The following is a 21,413-nucleotide window of genomic DNA, read 5'->3' on the forward strand; positions in this document are numbered from 1 at the left end:
AAAAAAAAAAAAAAATAAAATCAGTTTCTAATTCATTTGTGCAAATTAGGAGAAAATGATTTAATGAGTCATCTATAAAATTATCTTCTATAAATACTCTGACCCCATCCCTCCACCATCCACCGAATCTGTTGCTGAAGTGAATAATGCAGTGTACTGAGCCCAATCTGTAACCTTAATTTTCTGAATAGCTAAAAATTTCAACTTTCTGCCAATTAAACAAAAGACCCAAGTGGTCAAAAATCAAAGTTCATGGAAGGAAAAATGCATAGTAAAAAGCTTATTTAACTAAAACTTTATTGTCTTTCTCCCAAGCTACAACCACTCTTTAGCATTCAATTACATTGTACATATTCAACTACAACAGTTTACATTTGCTCAGGAACATATGATTACATTAAAAATAAATAAGTTTCTATTTCATAGTTTAATTGGCTCTTAAGTAGTTTCCCTCAGAGGAAAACAAGTATTTTATGTTCTTCAAGAGACTGGTATACATAAATGAATTGCTGTATGTCCATTTAACTGTGAGGAAACATAACAATGAAGTTTTGGGATTTTTTTTCCTAAAAGGCAATATAGACATGCACTTAGTCACTGCTGATGTAGTGAAGGGATGGAATGATGGACACGGAAGCAGTGTTTTGTAAGTGTAAAGTCGCAGGATATTATAAATGGGGGAAAAAACCTCAAAACGTCAATTGCTTAAAGGAAAAAAGAATCCAAGTCAAAAAGTGTTATCTATCCTTAAATAGAGAAATGTATACCACACAAAAATGAGACCTAGAGATCTGAGAAACATTCATTTCACTCTTTAGCAGGCAGACAAACAAAAAGATAGGCAGAGGGAATCTACACTAATTAGAACTGAGGCAACTATAACAAAAATGGAACAGAGCACAATGATTACTTCTCTTAGAGGAAATGACCAGTTAAAACGAAATTTCACTAGTTTTCATGTCTGTGATAAAATACTAATGCACAAAATATCAAAAGTATAAAGTCCAGATATTTTAAACTACCAGACCCCTGTCCAGATTATTTCCTCTCATTCTCCTCTGCTGAGCAGCACGTGCTGCCCAAGTACAGACACAAGTGTCATTCACTGTGAGAGCAGTGTTCATTTCAAACAAATCATTTGCCTTTTTACCCACATTGATATACATTTCATTTCTATTTTAAGACACGTAAGACCTTTCTGGTGGTTCATTTTAATCAACATATCACATAAAAAAGAATCTTGATTTTTGAAATAAATCTTTTCAGTACTGCTGCATGGTATGTTTAATTTAACAGGTGAGACATGGTGAGTACAAGGTGCTGTCTGAACTAATTCACAGCTGTAGGAAAACGTTTGATTCTTAAAATATAACCAACATAAGACTGCAACGTTATGAGTGGTAAAATACTAGAAAACAGTGAGTGAGTGAGTGATTTTTCAGTGGCCATTCATTATTTCGTTTTTAGGAACCTGGAAGAAGTTGTCTTCTCTGAGTTTCAAATGTTCTGGTAAATCTAGTCGTTTCTTAGCTTCCTCAATATCACCTTGAATTGCTGAAATAAGTGACTCTGCGGAGAGAATATTCCACATTAAGATAATGAAAAACTGATACAAAAGATATACCTAAATCTTGCAAGTTTAGAGAAAAGCACTAGCAAAAATGCATACTGCAAGCACCAAATGGATGAAACCAGTATTATTTATTCGCTTTAGTATTTATACTTGTATTATAACTATTACACTAAACTAAGATATCTGACCTGTCTCTGCCTATTTTCTCATCTGTGAAAAGCACAAAATTCCTTATATGGTTGTTGTAAAGATGAAATGTTAATTTTTATAAGGACTGCAACAATGCCTGGCATGTTAGATGCTTAAATCTTATCTGTCGGGCATTTCTTTACTGGTGGAAGCAGTGAAAAAGCGGCAATATTTGAGACAAACTAAATATGAACTTACCTAAAGAATCAAAGTTCTTTTCTGGTCTGAGATAGCCAACAATGGCCACATTGAGGATTTCTCCATAGAAGTCCTCTTTGAAGGTATGCATGATGTGAGTTTCCTACAGTCAAGAAATGTTTTAAAAAGATTACCATCAGATTATAAAGTACCTGAAATCTGTAATATATTTTCTTACATTAACTGAAAACAATCAATCTTCATTAAATTTTTGAAGAATCGTTAAGATCTAAGTGTATTTTTTCCTGAATTATTCCATTTTTCCTATTCCCGACCCTGACCTTACATGTAAGCCTGAGTGAGGCAAAAGTGCCACCACAAATCTGGTTTGATTTTCTGTTTATAGAAAAAAAAAATAGTATGTACCAAAGGAATTAAGAATCTTATCAAAGCAAAAAAATTGAGCAGAGAGGAAATGAGCAAAGTATTAAATGTTATCACTAAAAGAGCTAATCAGGATCCATGTGCCTCTTACACAAATTCTGGAAATTTCTGTGGGTCAGGCAAAGCTGAAGACTGATGTTTGGACAGAAGAGTCAATGTAGGTTCCTGCTCAGGGAATACAGCAAATGGGAACAGGACTTAAAGCAAAATGGTGCAGGAGATATAAGATGTCGAGTACATTCCTATAAAGAACAAATCTGAATCCAAAAGACAGGAAGACCAAACAAATATAGAAGGAGGTTGAGAATAAACTAGGAAGGTGGCACTGGAAATTGAGAGGATTAAATGTAAAGAATGTAGAAACATTAACTTGATACATATTTTGAAAAATATTTTGAGAAAATCCAACCCATAAAGTGATTCTCTAAGTTGAAGCATTTATCATAAATCAGTTAAAAGTACAGCCAGAGCATTTGGAATAATGAAACTGAAGGAGATAATAAGAGCAATTTATACTTAATAAACAACTTTTTTTTTTTTTAAATAGAGGCATGTTTTTATTTATTTATTTTATTTGTTTGTTTGTTTTGTTTATACATGCACTGGGCACAGTCAGAAGCGCAGGAGGGTGAGAGAATTCACCAGAGCCAGAGCGGGGAGCAGAGCAGGCAGAAGGACCGAAGTACACTGCTGAGGGGAGCAGCGGGCGGCAGGAGAGGTCTGCGCACCATGTGGGACCCTCCTCCAGTGGCCGGGGAGCAGCCGGGGATCGAACCGGCGTTGCAGAGGCTGCGGGCAGCTTCGCAACCCAGCGCTCAACCACTGCGCCACCAGGGAGGCCCATAAACAACTTATTTAAAATCGATGAAACTTGAAATCTAAATTCAAAACTGTTTATTCTTTATTAGTTAATATGGTTAAGTTCACCATGTACACTTGCAAAAACATTCAGCACAAAAAAAAAGGAAGGACAGGGTCTCCCTGGTGGCACAGGGGGTTGAGCACAGCAATGTAAAGCTGTCCAAAGCCTCTGTGGCAAGAGTTCAATCCCCAGCCAGCATGGGAGCAACCCACATGGCGCAACAGACCTCTCCTGACTCGCCCACTGCTCACCTCAGCAGTGTATTTCAATCTACCTGTTCTGTTCCCCACTCTGTCTATGGTGAATCCTCTCACCCGCCCCACCCTCCGCACCTTTGGCCTGTACCCCAGTTCTTGTGTGCATAGGTAAATAAATCTTAAAAAAAAAAGGATATATGACAGGAAGACTTTTAGATTAAGGTGAATTTTATTTTTTACCTTAAGAACAAATAGCAGTCTAATCTTTTTTGTTTTCGTTGCGGGGAAAGTCATGAACCCTTGAAGTCATTAAAGGGAGCTCTGTCTCCAAGTGCCTCTATGTAAAACTTTGCATACAATTTAATAGGATTTATGGATTTCATGAAACTCATTAAAAACAAACAAAAATACCCTCTTATTTACACTATTTAAAAGAAGAAAATATGACTATCGGATACAGAACTTTGTAACTTTATAGTACAGAGTTTGGTTTTGTTAGATTACTAAGTCTAAAACCACTGATAGAATGGGCCTGCCCGGTGGCGCAGCGGTTGAGCGCTGGGTTGCGAAGCTGCCCGAAGCCTCTACAGCGCCGGTTCGATTCCCGGCTGCTCCCCAGCCACGGGAGGAGGGTCCCACATGGCGCGCAGACCTCTCCTGCCACCCGCTGCTCCCCTCAGCAGTGTACTTCGGTCCTTCTGCCTGCTCTGCGACCTGCTCTGGCTCTGGTAAATTCTCTCACCCTCCCGCGCTTCTGGCTGTACCCATTGCTTGCATAAATAAATAAAAATAAATCTTTAAAAAATAAATAAAACCACTGATATAAGACTGAAATTACATATGATGTCAAATTCAGTGTTTAAGTGAAGCAGGGCAGTTTTGCAGTAAAAACTCCACTTAGCTAGTAATAATCTTTCTGTGGCTCAGTTTATTTCAACTGTATTTGAAAGGGTGGAGTTAGAAGATAAAAGGTTAGGAACTGTTATTTTTGACATGCATTCTTTCTTGGAAGCAAAAATTTGTATAATAAAGAAGCAAAGATAAGACTTCAACTCTTATCATTATAAAACATTCTGAGAGAAATGGTAAAGATGGCTACCCTCCCCAAAATTGCTCCACAGATTATGCTATCCAAATCAAAACCTTAGCGGTCTAAAGTTATATAAAAACGAGAAAGGCCAAAATTATTCAAAAAAACCTTTGAAAACAAAACTGGAAGACTTATACTACCCGACATGAAAACCTATTAATAAGCTGTGTAAGTTAAGACGAGGCAGTAATGAACAAGGATACACAAGCACTGTGTGTACCAGTGTATTTTATATTTTGGACTTTCACACACAAAGTCACTTGATTTATAACTAAAGTGACAAAACAGTGCTGTCAGGAAAAGGTAATATTTTCAATAAATGGGCAAGTAAATTTCACACTCACATGGAAAAAATATAATTTTTACTCCTACTGTTATAGGGCAGCCGCAATATTGGACGGGTTGCCTGGCTGTGGGTCCTCACACACGCGCTTACAAGGGACTTATTAATACTCCACTACAGGCATACACAAAGGGTTAATAAAAGGCTTATTTACAAGGGAAAAGGAAATAAGGAAAATGTACAACTCAGGGAGAAAATAGGGAAATAAAGTCTTTAATGCGTCCTACCCGATCCGCCGACCTGGAAACCCAAAAAGCACTCTCAGAGCTGGCCGGACGCTGCGAGCTGGCGGGGAGCCAAGATGGGCCATGGGACCCCCTCCCAAGCCCACGTGTCTGGCTTTATACCAACCTGGCTGCTTAACCCCACCCTCAGGTCCCAGCCACCTTCCTTTTGGTAGTGATGGGATTTGGAGTTCCCAGTGTCTTTGGCTTTGGCCTGGGGTGGGGGTGGAGTCCACAAAGCCTATATGGAATTAGCTTTAGGACATCCTTTTCCCCCTAACACTACCTCATACCATATTTAAAAAAAAAATCAACCTGGGCCTCCCTGGTGGCGCAGCAGGTTGAGCACCACGATGTGAAGCTGTCCACAGCCTCCTAAGCATGGGTTTGATTCCCGGCCAGCCGGGGAGAAACACACATGGCATGGCAGACCTCTCCTGCCTCGCCCACTGCTCCCCTCAGCAGTGTATTTCGGTCATCTGCCTGTTCTACTTCCCCCTCTGTCTCTGGTGAATTCTCTCACGTGCGCCCGCCTCTGACCTGTACCCCAGTCCTTGTATAACTAAAAATAAATCTTTAAAAAAAAAAAAAGAACTTAAAAAAAAAAAACAAAACCTGATGAGAAAAGACAAACTTTTAAAAAACTTTGAAATCATACATGAATCCCGTCATGACTTTGAATAGGCAAAGATTTCTTAGTAAAAATAAAAAGTACTAACCAAAAAAGAAAAAGCAGATGAAATGTATTATTTTAAAATTAAGGACACCAGTTCTTCAAAAGACAATATCTAAGTGAATAATAAAAAAAGCAATATTGAAGGAAAAGATATTTGAATTACGTAGTTCCAATAAGGAAATCTAGAATATAGTGTATCTTCTTTAAGTCAGTAAGAAGACAATCCAATTTTTAATACAGGCACATTGTAGATCTGTTTCTGACAAAGAAAAGGAAAACAATCTCCGAAAAATATGAATCTCCCACCAATGGAAAACTTAGTTCCTCCTAACTAAGGAATGACTTCCAACACAGCCCTTAACTAATAACTCCAGAGTGGTTCTATATTCTGAGCAGTTACTGAAGAAAAAAAAAGTTGCCTTTTTGTAGAAGATATTTACATGTATAAAGGAAAATCTTCATTTGTAAGGGTGCCCCACTCTAAGTACAAGAAAGGAGGTAATGACCAAATCTCTTTAATCATTTAATCTACATAAGACCCTCACTTACTGTGCCTTTCCTGGTAACCTCCCATAATTGACCTTCCTCACCCAGTACTCCCTCCAACAATGGCCTTTCCTCTCTAGCTGAAGATGTTATTTAAGGAGTTGGTTTAGGCCATTTTGGCAAGTTACTGTTTTCCAAGAACACAGGACGTATATGCATTATTATACTTTCATTTTCCTCCTGCTAATTTGTCTTTTATTAAAGTCAAGAATTTGAAAGGGTAAAAGAAAAATTACTTATTTTCCCTTACCCACTCAAAAAGTAACTAAATACTCCACTCTTAAATCCTTCAAATATTCCACCCAAAATGTAAGTGTTTGTGCTATGTTGTGATTACTACCGATGATGCATTCTATGTGCATTAATACCCTGTGTTGCTCTAAATCACCATCCCATTTTCAATTATAGAGCAAAATGCAACTCTTACCATCGATTTTTTTGTATTCTTGTAGTATGGGTTCCATCCTATGCTCACCACCATCTTATGGACATCTCCACTTCCCACGCTGGCCCAGCCATAATAAATGCCAGTGGACACATCAGCTGGAAGATTATCTACTACCTGTTCAGGAAAGTTAGCTAAACAACAGAAATATTCTTAGTGTTACAAATTGCATATGAGGCTAGTAAATCATTATGTTCACAAGATGCCTAGCACCCTGCCCTCTGATTTTCAATGCTATCATTCCAAATTCCGGCTCAGATTTATTCCTTCTCTTCATGTGGATGTCAAGAATAAGGTGCTGGATTATAGTAAATGTACAAAGCCCTCCAAAAAAACACTCTTCAGGCAGGGAACAAAAAAGTTATATGACCAGTTGTATTCTTCACACTTGATCTTTCTTAAGAAGGTTTCAAATTTCTTGAAAAGCTTCTTATTTTAGAAATACATACACCTAGATCCCGAGCACAAAAAACTGCTTTAATAGATCTAGAGCCAGCACTGATGCATATCTCTAAGAATGAGTTATGCATTCCTGCAAGCAAAAACTACTAAGACCCCCGCACCCCCATCAAATACCTGGTTCTCATTTAACTGCCTATGTCAACACTTGGACACTAGATGACATATTTTAAGTATGACTTACAGTTGGCTTGAGAACTCAGTATGTTTTCTAACAGGCAAAAACCTCGGCCAGATAAGGAAGGCAGCGGGTCAAGATCGGAAACTCAGGTTTCTGGCCTTCACACCCTTCCCCTCCCCAAGGTGCAGCAATCCATCAGGGACCAGCTCCCTCAGTCCGACCAAAGGTCCTCCGCTTCCACACAGCGGACACTGGGTGGAGGAGAGGGTGTCACTTCTGCCCGCAGCCCCGCCACGCGGCCCCGAGACCCCGAGTCCGGCTTCCCCCCTCACGTGACACCGCCCGGGGGCTCCGCACCCGCAGCGCTCACCGGTGGGGATGCCCAGCTGCTTGGAGCCGCGGCCGAAACCCCGCACAACCTGGCCGCGGCAGAAGTACGGCAGGTGTCGCATGGCGCGGTCCGCTGGGGGTGCGGGCTGCGGCCCGGTCCGCGCGTCCAGCGGAGCCGCCGTCGAGGCGGTGCCCGGACCCCCGGACCAGCCGGGGGACACGGACTGGACCTGGTCCCACCAGACGGGGTGGCCGGAGTCCCACCCGGCGGCGGTGCCGACGACACGACGCGGCGACCCCCCTCGCGCCGCTGACTCAACAGAAGGAGCCGGGCGACTCTGGTTGCGTCCACTCCGGCGCCGCCTCTGCCGCGGAAGTTAAGTGCGCGGAGGGCGGAGAGCGCTACAGGGGAGGGCGGGTCGGGAAGCCCCGGCCCTCGGCGCCCGGCTGGCGCGCACTTCCTGGTCGCGCCGCCCGGGCGCCCGCTCGGCTTCCGTAGCCCCGCCCCCCGCGCCCCCCCCCCCCCCCCGCCCCGGGGCCCGCCTGTCACTTTGGCTGGCTCGCGGCTGGCCCCAGGCGGTGGAAACTGCGGCGGAACCTGGCTGGTAGCCTGTGGGATGGGATAGCACAGCTCTCAGGCTGACCTCGCGCTTCTTTTCCCCTTTCTCCTTTTCATTAAGAGCCCAACACCAAAGAGACAAGTTCTTTAAGTCCTTGGCTGTCGCTAGGTAGATCATTATTCGTCATTCCTTCCCTCTTTAGTCATTTATTAAATTAAAGCCCAAACTCCAACTCAGAGGTTACCTCTTTGGGGATGGACGAGATATGCAAGGAATAATGTTTCTTACCTAAGCAGATTAGTGATTTGTTTTGCAGTGTGATTGATATGCAAGTTTGTTTCAAGCTTGTAACACGATTTCACGTTTATATACATTGAAAATGATCATTACAAGCAATCTATTTACGGTAATCTTATCAACTTGTACATTTACAAAACTACTGTACTGATTATAGTCCCCATGTTGTAGGGTAGATCTCCTTAACCTGTTTATTTTGTAACTGGAAACTACTAGAACCCCGACAGCCATTTCACCCGCCTCCCAAAGCTCCACTCCTATAGTAACCACAAAATGTTTTCTGTCTCTATGATCTTAGTTTTGTTTTTGGATTCCACATGAGATTATCTCTTCTGAGAGATTTTTCCTGACTACCTTCCAGAGTGCCCTCCTCTCCCCCAGACCACTTGAAGGTAAACATATTGTAAAATTTTCTAGGGGCCTAACCCCTAGGTCTAATAGGCAAGAAAGCCATCTTCGCAAGCTCCCTCCTGTATACAGGAATCTGCTTCTTGAAGATAAAGTCAGTTTTCTCAGACTAAAAAAAAAAAAAAAAAAAGATTTAACAATGTGTACCCAGTCTTTGTATTTCTGCAGTGCAATCATTAGCAAGGAAAAAATTAAATAATGTGTTGCCTTCCTTCGTATCAGCATATCTTTGTCAGGACAAATTAGAACTAGAAGTCCCTCAAAAAGTAACTACATACTTTTGATATCAGTGACTCACTGTTCTAACCAATATACATGATATTCAAACTTGTGTTTATTGGAGCAGTTTTCACAAAGTAAAATCTGATAAACTGCTTCCTGGGTTCGAACCCTCACTTTAGTTTTCTAATAAACTGTGTGCCGATCATTACAACTTTATTTTCAGTTAACATGACTATGTCAGAGGTTAAATCAGAATATAAGCTGCCTGTCCTAGACCAGTGAGAGAGGTCTGACCCAGTGACAATTTTTAGAACCTTTGCTCAATAATGGGGGTGGGGGAGATATACAGTCACTCTGTACTTTCCACTTCTTTTTTTTGAAATCTAAAACTGCAATCAAAAAATAAATTCTACTTTTTGAAAAAGGAATGTAAAAATTGCTGACCTTTAGGTCTGACATCTGGTTATCAGGTTCCACATCCTCTACCTCTAAACAATCACCCAGTTGCTCCTGATCTTTCTCCCCTGCTACAATTGAGTCCAGGTCACTACTAATAACCCAGCTGAAGCAGGCTCTTTTCGACTCTCCTTAGCCTTACATTTGACCCCAGTCAATCCCAAACAATTTTTCCTGCCAGCAGTGACCTTTCTCAAATGCCAATCTGATCAAGCTGCATCAAAAATGCTTCCACACTTCTCATCTTCCTAGAGTAAGTCTAAACTAAAACCATTATCCACAAGGCCTTCCCTATCACACCCTCAGCTCCTACCTCCACCTTTACCCAGGAGCTCTCTGAACTTTTGCAGTTTCGCTAACTCACTTCTGGGACTTCGAATAATCAGGCCCCTGACATAGCCAGTGCTGCAGTGTGTCAGAGAGGCAGGAGGATTGTGAGTTGTATGCCAGATGACAACTTCCCAGAAGAGTGGGATCTGAGCTGACCCTTGAGATGGGTGTGAAGCCACTGTACAAAAGACGAGGAGAGCGTCAACCTGAGGTGAGCTCCATTAGTTCCATTTTGGAAGGAGGAATGTGCAGTATCCAAACCAGAGCAGGAAAATTCTACTGTGAGGTGACAGAGGTTAATCATAGGCAAGGAGAGGACTCTGCTTTTACCACTCCTTTAGGTACATTAATTCACTTGTTTGTGTCCAGTCTCCTCACTGTACCATGGGAATTATGCAATGAAAAGCACAGCATAAAGGAAATCAGCCTATATCCCTTTGGGTTTTCTAGGCTGGCAAATAATCAAACAAACATTGACAGAATAATGAGAAAAAAGTAAAAAGAAGTTTGATAATATCATGATACCACCGGTTCCCTTCTCTTTCTTCCCCTTCTGGGAAGCCCTTAATCTTTGTTATCTTTCCTGATGGTGTCCGATAGATCTTGAAGTGCTTCTTCATTTTTTTTTTTCCTATTTCTTTTTCCTTTTCCCCATTTCCTTTGTGCATTACTGTCTTCAAGGTCACTGATTCAATCCTTCATTTTGTCTAATTTGCTTCCATAGCTTTCTACAGAATTTTTAAAATCATCTCTAATGACTTTTTTTAACATTCTATAACTCTCTTATTTTCTTATTTAAATCTTCAATTTCTATTTTCTACTCATTCACTGTATTTTCCATGATATTATCTGGTTTTTTCCCCCTCTTAATTTTGTTGTATCTCTTTGATTAGCTTTTCAGAGTTCTCTTGTATCATTTTGATTTGCTTTTCAGCATTTTCTTTCACTTCCTTGAATTTCTTGATCATGAGGTCTCATGGTGCCATGTGTTATGTATTCTTCATTGGTCTGCATATTTTGCTGTTTAATAGAGATTTGCAGGTGATTCTGTAGTGTTTTTATGATATCGGATGTCTGACATTTCTGGGTCTCCACTGTTTTGATTCCTATCTTGTAGCTTCTGACTCAGGGGTAATGGGATGGGTTTGGAGGGGCAAACCTGTGTGAATGCTCTTGATGGAGGCCAGGCTCAGGTTTTGGTACTTCTGAGAGCCCTTCTCCCTGAGGTTCCAGACCTGACACTGCTCTCAGTGTTCTCAGTTAGGCTCACATGTTCAGTAACCAGCGCTAAGGAGTGTGGGAGAGACAGCCCAATGCACTGTCCATGGGGAGCACCCAACTCTCTGCACCTGTTTCCCCTCAGTCAAGGATGTATGCAACCACCCCATCCAGCTCTCCTGTCACTGCCACTGAGATTTGTATGGCAGCCTCCTGCCCACAACCACAGCCTCCAAGCATCTCTCTTCACTCACCTCTTAATTACTGAAGAATGAATCTCCTCTATGTTCCTTTTGGCACAATCTGCCTGGTCTCTGATATCCGACAGGCATTCCAGTTTTGTCTCAAGCCATTGATCTTTCAGTGCAGTGTTTCACTGGTTAACCTAGATGATTCTCTGGAGACTGAAGCAAGGAACATCCTCTGACACCATTTGGGCCTCAGTAAAGCTACAGAAAAAGATCAAAATCAACTTCCACCCAGCCTTCAGAGCTCCTCCTATGAAATAAACCTATTGCCAAAAAAAAAACAACCAAAAAACATATTTTGGGGTGGCAGATTTTTGCCCCCTTACACATATAAAGCAACTAAGTCAGTATCTTATACAAAGTAAGCCCGAGTATTAGCTATTGATGACGATGATGATGATTTGTTGATCAGTGGTAGAAAATTTATTTTAATTTTACTATAATACACATGAGCTGGCTGATGTGTAATGTCTTCTTTAAAAACAGACATGTAAAATCTCACTTGAACCCCATATATGAAAGAAACATGTTAAAAAGCACTATTTTATTACCACAAATGTATTTTGTATTTCAAACTTAGAAAATTTACTATATATACTATAAGTTTACTCAGTGAGTACATTTTAACATGTCAATAATCTTTTTTTAAAAAAATTAAAAATTAAAACACACAAAAAAAATGTCAACAATCTTTAATATATCTAAATGTGATTCTATAGTGCAAACACCTGACAGGATTTTAAAATTGTAATATAAGTACCCAACATTAAGATTTTGGTGGTAGAGGCATCCTCTTCAAAGACATCAAACTTGAATAAACAATAAAGAACCACACTCCCCACCCTTGAAGTTTCTTTTTGTTTAGAGATTAACTGGTTGACGTAGATAACTGGCATTTTTGACAGTTTATTTTTCTATTCCCATGCTTTAATTCCTGCTGTGTTTAAAGTTCACCAATAAGGAATGAAACCTCAAAACCCTAGCTTCCCACGCTTGACCCCCCAAAAAAGCAGAGCCTGAGGCACCCTTCTCCCTTTCTATCTCTCCCTCAAACCCTCCCCACTTCCACCTCACTGTATGGTCCCAAGGGTGCTATCTATCCTCTAGGACTTTTGAATAATAAATTTTGTTTTTTCAAATTTCCTGATGGTTATTGCTGAGGGACATCTTGCAATCATAGTAAGAACCACAAGGGCCAATCCAACTCTTACTGGTTCTGCTGCCTGGGTCCTCTTGCCTGTCACTAACAAAAAGCCAATAAGCAGAGACAGGAATTGAAGCTATAAAGCACTTTGTATTTTTCAGATCACTAGCCACTGATCTGTGAGAATGTAAGGACCATTCTCCTGTTTCATCTCAAGCTGGCCTTTTTATAATAAGTTAAACAAAAACAATTAGTTGTAAGTAAAAAGCCCATCAGAACAGCCCTTCATAATTGATGTTCTTGGTATTCATCACATTTGGCCCCCAGAAGTTGTTATCAGCTTCTTGGTTATCTTGATCTGGTACATCAGATGGCGTCAATGACTGGCACTCATTGGGACATCATTTGGGCAGGAATTTCAGTTTTAAAGCAAGAGTCTTAGCTTAAAGAAAACAGATTCTTAGTCATATATGTGTGTATGTACTATCTATGCTGGGTGTGTACGTGCAGATTCCTATACTAGGTATGGTGCCCTTCCCTTCCTTCCTACCCCCTATCACAACCACAACATTGGTTCCAAAGAGAGGAAATGTCTGTGGGGTCTTTTGAGTGCTCCCAGATATTTTGATATAATAGCATCACTATCAATTGACCAAGACATGTGCAGAACAGGTTCATATCACTAAATAAATGTGTTAAAAACAAAACAAAACAAAAACAGCCTCAAATGGAGCTGTTCATGCTGGGCCCCACCAAGACTTAATACCTAATCTAATTGCAGTTTCAACCTCTCCCTAAAGTGGTATTTTAAACCAATGAATCTAGAGTTTCTTGGTTAGTTCTAATGTGGTAAACTCTAATAAGACCTCCCTGTCTTAACCTTGAGGGAAATGGCTTTTCCTGAAAAAAATCTTTCTTTTCTTTTCCTAACAACCTTGTTCCCACCCACTTTCTCACTATAAAAACCTTCCAATTTGCATACCCTTTTGTAGGGCCTTTCAACTGGCTGTATGGCTGCTTCTTGCATCATGAATCTGTAATAAAGACAATTATATCCCTAAATTAATTTGGATGATTTTGATTTTTAACATAGTTTATAACATAAATTAATGCAAGAAATATATACTCTAATATAACATTGTATAAACTAATTCATAAAAATATATTTACAATTAAATCTAGGCCAAATATTGAAACCTCTTGGACCCAGTTTGAAAATACTAATCTGGTCTAATGCTATCAATTTTTCAGATAGGAAAACAGAGACATAGGTCTTAAGGCCTGCTAAACCCAAAAGAACATGGAGAATCTATGAAATGTTGTGAGCTAAGCAGTCCCAAATTCTATATTTGACAGATATAAAATTACTTTTTCTGGGACAGTCAACTTATTTTGAGGTCTTCTCTATCCAACCATACCATAACAGGCCATAGTGAAATGTTTGTTCAGTTCGTTGTTGAATAAATACAGCTCATACATGGACATGGGAGCTGTCACTAGTGCTAATATCTTTACAGCTGTGGGAAAGAAATATAAACAAAATTTTACCACCTTCTACCCAAATGTAATATTAATAATATTTCTAGATAATCAGATGCTAATGTCAGGCCTGGAGGCCAACAGTTGACCCAAAAAATCAGATTATTAAAGACAAACTGATTCATTCATTTTGCTGCTTCATAGAGTATACTTCAAGATTGGATTACTAGTTTTCTTTCATATACTCCACTAATATTCTAGCATCCAATGTTCCTTATGTTTTTTATGTGTTTTTCACTGAGAAATAATTGATGGATAATCATAAAAAAATAAAAATACAATGTTAAATTCAATGTTAAATCCCAAATCAATAGCCACAAGGTTTTATTCCTCATGCATCCACAAGGTGGCCCATTACCACTTTGTTTTTTACTTCATTGCTATTTGAAATTAGAAAAGCAAACCTAAAAAAATTTGTTCATGCAGGTGCCATGTGAGGCACAGGAGAATTCTATATTCAGTGTAAAAGTTTGACTTCCTCACTGCTTCATGCATTTGAATTTGGTTCTTTGGTGACACATGACCATTATATGCTACTTCCTTTCTCAGTCACAAAGTATTTGATAATAGATTATTCTAATTTGTAAAGTTAGAATTTTTGGAGCTTCCTTTGAATATGTTTCATTTAGAAGGATAAGATGGAGGAAAAGAGAAGCCAGAATTATATAATGGAAAGACTCAAACCCCTTTCCCATTGGAAAAATGTTTTTCTTTTTTTCTTTTTATATTCCCCATACAATTGCACCCTCCTTATTTTGATCCCATTTCCTCCTTTCCCCGCCATCTATTTTTGGGCATTTGGGTTGTTTCCAAAGCTTAGCTATTGTAGGAAAAATGTTTTTAAATTACATATTTGATACAATGATGGTGTAGGGGGAAAGATAAAATGCTGAAAATTTCTGAGAAAAGAGGTAAGAAAAACGATCTAGGGCACTGGAATCTTTTCACAATAATTAGTAACTACTCAGATTCTAGAGAGAAACCTTTAGTTTATTTCAGGAAACTCCTTAGAGGCAAGATTTGTGAGTCATAAAATTGGGCATTCTTCAGCTTTAGTAAGAGTCTGACACATTTGCCATGTCCACAGTCATCACAAAAATCAGTATTACTAAAAGTAATCATGTTTAATTATTTCAGTTTCTCTCAAAATTACTGGTAGTTCCTTTCTCCTTTTTCAAAATTAAGATATGAAATGTTAGGGTCAGCCATATTTTTCTGCCCTACATAAAATAATACTGTTGAACTGGAAATTTCTCTAATCTGCTGAGTTGCTTTCAGCATGATCTATAACTATATTTGTAGAGGAAAAGGAAAAGTGTATGTGGGCTTGTTTAGACTGAAAAGATGTCACCCGTTGAATAAAAATTGTAAATTAAAAATGATCACAAATTCTTTGCCACTCCTATTGAGGGGTGGAAACCATTTCTCATGCCTATAAAATTGACACAGTCCTATAATTTTGACCAATAGAATTTGGCAGCGGTGATACGCGTAACTCCATAGGGTGGATCAAAGCAATGTAAGCACCTACTGCATTTGCTTTCAATGCTCACTCTTAGAAGTCAACCACAATATAGCTGCCTGCTAGAGTGCCAGGGAGCCAAATCAAGTGGGGCCCAAGTATCCTGGACATTTCAGCTCCAGCTGAGCTCCCACAAGAAAAACATCTATCTGAATCAAGCCAACAGGCAGAATCATGAAAAATAACACATTATTTTAAGTCATTGAGTTTTGGGGTTTTTATACTGCAGGAATATAGAACCAAACCAGTCAATGAACTCTGTTTGCCAATATTTCTTTTAAATAGGCTTTATAATAATTTATTACCTATTAGGTAACATCTCATTAAAAGGTACACTCATTTCTCCCAGTTTGTCATTTGTTATTTAATTTACTTATGCTGTTAAGTTTAAATGATTGTTCATTTAATACCTAACTCATTTCTAAGTAAGACAATACTGGAACATAATTTTGTGTTTATAAAAACTCAAAATTTTTACCTCTTATTTTTATGGTACAGAGAGGCTAAACACATTGTGATCTCTTAATGAATGTCTTCATTTTTGTCACATTGAGACATTATAAGGAAGTATATGACTATCTTAAAACTCGTGAGTTGTATATCTTTAAGCTCAGCTAGTGCTATAATATGCTAGTATATGACAGTTCACAATTTTCAGCTTCATAGTTTTCTTTGTGGGTATTGTAGTCTGCTAAGACTGCCATAAAAAAGTTTCTAAGACGAGGTGCCTGAAAAAAACAGAAATTTATTTTCTAGCAATTCTAGAGGCTAAAGTCAAGGTGTCAGCCGGGTTGGTTTCTCTGAGGCCTTTCTTATAGACGGCTGTGTCCTCAGTGTCCTCACGTGGTCATATGTCTGTGTATTCATACAAATTTCCAATTTATATAAGAATACCATCTTATTGGATGAAGTCCTACTCTGATAACTTCATTTTAAATTAAATGCCCTTTTAAAAGGCCCTATCTCCAAATACAGTCTGGAGTATTAGGAGTTAGAACTTTAATATATGAGTTATAGAATGACATTATTCAGTCCATAACAATTAGTGAGCATTTTTCATAAATTTGTTATACAATTGAATTGTGCTATCACAGAGTTTCATATTCATATCCTTTGACACTTTATTGTATCCTCAGAAAATTCTACCCAGCAATGAATTTGCCTCCTTTGAGATAGGAAAAAAGAAAATGGTGCTCCTGACAGGCAGGTAGTGAAGGCTGGTTTCCTTGTGTGATTTGACTCATTCCTGTCTGTTTCTAAGAGTTCTTCATGTGGGAGAGACCCTAACACTCAAATTTAACCTTCTAATTTTTTAAGATTTGTTTATGCACAAGATTTGTTTATGCAGGCCAGAGGTGCCAGGGGGTGAGAGGATTCACTGGAGACAGAGTGGGGAGCACAACAGGTGGATCGACTGAAATACACTGCTGAGAGGAGCAGCAGGTGAGACAGGAGAGGTCTGCTGCACCATGTGGGTATCTCGCTGGCCGGCCAGGATCAAAACTGCACTGTAGAGGCTGCAGACAGCTTCACAGCGCTGTGCTCAACCACCTGCACAACCAGGATGACCCCATAAGTCTAAGTTTTAAAATACCTAAGAGATTTTGGAAACTCTTCTAGCTGACATGTCATATAAGATAATTATTGTTGAAATTTTTCAGATTGATGTTTCAATTTGGTTAAACACAAATTTACATTTTTTTGTAATCTTTAAGATTTAATATGTAACACTAACTTATTGATCAGTAAACCTGTGCAAGTTTAGGGAAAAAAAATATTCAAATAGAATAAAAATACATGCTTGCTTTCTAATTAATGCTGAAGACTCAGAAGACATTGCTATTTTTATTAAACTATCAGAAATGCAGTTAAGAGGGCCTCCCCGGTGGCGCAGCGGTTGAGCGCTGGGTTGCAAAGCTGCCCGCGGCCTCTGCAGCGCCGGTTCGATCCCCGGCTGCTCCCCTGCCACCAGAGGAGGGTCCCACATGGCGCGCAGACCTCTCCTGCCGCCCGCTGCTCCCCTCAGCAGTGTACTTCAGTCCTTCTGCCTGCTCTGCTCCCTGCTCTGGCTCTGGTGAATTCTCTCACCCTCCCGCGCTTCTGACTGTACCCAGTGCATGTATAAACCAAACAAACAAACAAACAAATAAATAAATAAAACATGCCTCTATAAAAAAAAAAAAAAAAGAAATGCAGTTAAGAAAGGATAGATCTTAATGGACAATGATTACAAGTTTACCAAACATCCACCTCAGAAAGTTACAATTTTTTTCCCCTGGTGATGAAAATTTTTAAGATCTCCTCCCTTAGTACCTTTCAGAGACAACAGGTTGTTGAATGCTGGTTCCCTCAAAGTGCCACCATAATAGCCAATGGTGGAGGCCGTCATCGGGCTTGCCAAAGTCAGGGAAATGACTATCCTCAGAGGCTCTGGGTTTTTGGGAAGGTGAGGGGCAAAGGCAGGCTGCTTATGAGGTTTTAGGATTAGCTGGCTATTTTGATGCATATTTCAAACTTAATTCAAATTGACACGTTTATGACATCAGAGTTTAGGACTGGTGGACACAGTCAGGTGAAATTTCCCATGAATCTTAAAGAGTAAACAATCTTTAGATGCTATCTGCTTTTCTCAGAAAGTATATTTACTTCAGCGTGGGCAAACTGAATAGCCTATTAGTTGGATTAATTTTCAGGAGGTTCCTGGAACAAACAATAACATTATTTGCCATTTCATCTTTTTGGAAAAGAATTTCTGGAAAGACGAAAGTCAATAAGTTGCATGTGTGTAAACAGTAAGCGATTTCAATTTCTTAAAAGAAACCTCTGTTTTCTTTTAATCCTGTCTTTCCCCAACTCATTTAACCACAATAATCTCCTTTGTTCATAAAACCTGGTAACATGCAAGAGATCAGACCACAATAAACTAAACCAGGTAATAAATTCTATAAGAGCACTATGAACTATAGATTCTCAAAGGGCAGTCTCCAGGCCAGTAGCATCAACATTACTGGGGAACCTGTTAGAAATGGGCCCCACACGTGGCTCCCCGGTGGTGCAGTGGGTAGAGTGCAGTGCTGTGAAGCTGTCTGCAGCCTCTGCAGCACAAGTTCAATCCTGGCTAGCCAGGGGAGATACCACATAGCGCAGCAGACCCCTCCTGTCTTGCCCGCTGGTCCCCTCAGCAGTGTATTTCAGTCAGTCTGCCTGTTCTGCTCCCCACTCTGTCTCTGGTGAATCCTCTCACTGCCTGCGCCTCTGGCCTGTACCCCAGTTCTTGTATAAATAAATAAATCTAATTTAAAAAACTTAAAACAAAAGAAAGAAATGGGCCCCACCCACCAAATCAGAAACTGTGGGGGTGAGGTGAGTGATCTGTGCTTTAACCCACCCTCCCGGTGTCTCCAGTGCACGCCAGTTTGTGAAATGATGCTGTAAGCCCACCTGAAACTCTAACCACTCTCTTTTTATTTTTCTCCCCAATGAAATACAGAAATATGAGGCACTTAAAGCAGTTAATACCTGGCCTTCTTTCAAGGAAACACTCTTTCAAATGTTTGTCTGCAAGTGGGGAGTAGAGATGGGCCAGACCCATTTCGTGTGAAAGCTACGTGTTCCTTGTGACTCACACTCTTTTGCTCTCTCATCGCTGAGCTCTTTGAAATCAATATTCTCCTTGCACTGTAGCTGGCTCAAGAGTGAGGAATATAAAACTTACCAAGGTGTTAGAGGGGAACTGAAAGAGAAGGGATGGATGGCATAGTGTTTTGATTAAAAAACACACACAAAAAAAAAAACCCTACCTGCCCACTTGGGATCTCTCTCCTCCCTTCTGGGCTTGGGGCTCCTTCTGCTTCAGAATCCATGCTTTTTCTCTGACCATTGCTTCTAAGAGCAGTTCAGCTCGATCCCCATAAAAGTTTTGAAAGTCCTTACTCCACCTACTAGTTTAAACCATCTGCAGTGACATTTAAGGAATTTTATTGACGCTCAAGACTGTCTTGTGAATAAAAGCTGCCTAGGTCCGAGACGTCACCAAAGCTGGGTGGAATGAGGTGACATCAATTTACATTTCTCTGCCTTGGCAGGGAGGAGACTTGAGTTATGATTGTCTGATAGTTCCAGTTTGTTCATGTCAGATCCCAGGGTTCCTGTTAGAATGGTTCCGACCTGACTTGAGTCCTTTTAGTGTGGCTTGGCATCTGCACCTATTCTCCTCCCTCCTGATGCTTCTCGCGAGCAAAGCCCGGCAGGAAGAATGAAGACAGCCTAGATACAGGGACCTGAGTCCAGGAAGGAGGCCTCTGCAGGAGATCATTATAGCACCCCTGGTGAAAGGGGTACCTCCTTTCAGATGTTGTTGCACAATTAGAACCAGCTGGGGAGCTTATAAAACTGGCAACACCCAGGCCCATACTCTCATCAGCAACATCTGAAAACATGGTAGAGACTTCAGGCACCAGTATTTTTTTTAAAGCTCTCTAAATAATTCCTATGTGTATCAAATTTGAAAGCTGCTGGACTAGATGGTGTCCAAAGTTGCACAGTATGCTAGATCATTATAACATTCTCTTCAAAGTGCTTCAAAATAACTAAATGAATTGCTTTTCCATCACACTGTTTCACAGATGGAAAATCTGAGAAACAAAGGGGAAGTGTGACTCACATAAGGAAAGTCACAGATGAACTGTTAAAGGGGATACACAGGTGTCACCTTTACTGGGTGCTATCCCTACAAGGCAGACAATGGAGTAAATGCTGATCTATTAAGGCTTCCCGGGACCAAAAAGAATTTGGAGAAACTTTATGGAATTATCATGTATTAATTTTTGAATTAAGGTGGTATATCTCAGAAACCTGAAACCTGAAGAGGTAAAGTGATCATATTTTTTAAAAAAAAAAAAAAAGTGGTTTGGGTTTTAACGATTAAATCCTATTAAGCTGTGCTCCACCATAACATCAAAATAGTTTAACCTTGTTCCATAGCAATTCACATTATTCTGGAGATACTCATGTTCTCAAGCTCTGACTCAAACCAAATTTTAAAAAAATCAGACCAAAGGCACTGTCAGGTCACAAAAAACATATCCTGGTATCAACAAATATTGAAATTAGAGTGGGAAAAATCAGAGGAATGGAGTTGATAAGGGCAGAGTATTTGTTGTAAAAATTAATGGGCTTTAAATTTGATTTCATATTTCTAATTAACCTTTTCTCTGAGGAATTGAGTGTTGAAGTTAAAAATGATTAACTTCATCACTGCCATAGTTGAATCAGTCAAAAGAAGAGGAGAGTGGATTAATTTGAGCCAACCTAAATGTTAACTCCTTGTCATTTTCCCGTTTTGCTTTCCATAGTTCAAATAATTTCTGCGCTGCCATTAGCTGAAGACACTTGCTGAAAAGGAGAAACCATTTGATTTGGAGTTATTAGAGTGGAAACCTCCTGTCAACTCCACTGAAGACCTGTCTTACCTGGTTGCACTGAATATCCTACAGTCACATGGCTGGAGGTCAAAGTGCATCTAAAGTTGTCCCAGAAGCATTCCCTCACCAGCCCATAGCTGTGACCTGAAGTTCTTCCAACATAGATTCAACTTTGGGAATAAAATGTCATCTGCCATTCCTTATTATGGCAGATGTTGTGAATTCCCTGTTCAACATCTACACCCTCTTTTTCTTGCTAACCTAGGGTTGCCAGATAAAGCACAGGATGTCCACATAAATTTGAATTTCAGATAAACAATGGCTAATTTTTGATATAAATATGTCTCTTATTACATTCATATCCCAAAAGAAGTATTGTTTGTCAGAAAATCAAATGTAACTAGGAAAC

The 21,413-nt window shown here is 39.7% G+C and overlaps 1 protein-coding gene and 1 long non-coding RNA gene across 2 annotated transcripts; one reads left to right on the forward strand and one right to left on the reverse strand.

Annotated features, from left to right (window-relative positions):
* Window positions 1–243: 243 nt before the first annotated feature.
* Window positions 244–7,798, reverse strand: RFK (riboflavin kinase). The gene is made up of 4 exons (XM_037492311.2): window positions 7,678–7,798; window positions 6,710–6,861; window positions 1,961–2,063; window positions 244–1,569 (listed from the first exon to the last, which is right to left on the reverse strand). The coding sequence occupies exons 1-4, from the start codon at window positions 7,757–7,759 to the stop codon at window positions 1,439–1,441; spliced, it is 468 nt and encodes a 155-aa protein (XP_037348208.1). The 5' UTR covers window positions 7,760–7,798; the 3' UTR covers window positions 244–1,438.
* A 443-nt stretch (window positions 7,799–8,241) lies between these two features.
* On the forward strand, window positions 8,242–21,208 carry LOC129144810 (uncharacterized). Its single transcript, XR_008549460.1, has 4 exons — window positions 8,242–8,365; window positions 8,793–8,886; window positions 9,931–10,121; window positions 20,936–21,208. It is a non-coding gene; the product is annotated as an uncharacterized LOC129144810 (long non-coding RNA).
* The last annotated feature ends 205 nt before the right edge of the window (window positions 21,209–21,413 follow it).

The sequence above is a fragment of the Talpa occidentalis genome, unplaced genomic scaffold, assembly GCF_014898055.3.
Source record: "Talpa occidentalis isolate TD23 unplaced genomic scaffold, MPIMG_talOcc4v2.1 talOcc4.7, whole genome shotgun sequence".
Taxonomy (NCBI): domain Eukaryota; kingdom Metazoa; phylum Chordata; class Mammalia; order Eulipotyphla; family Talpidae; genus Talpa; species Talpa occidentalis.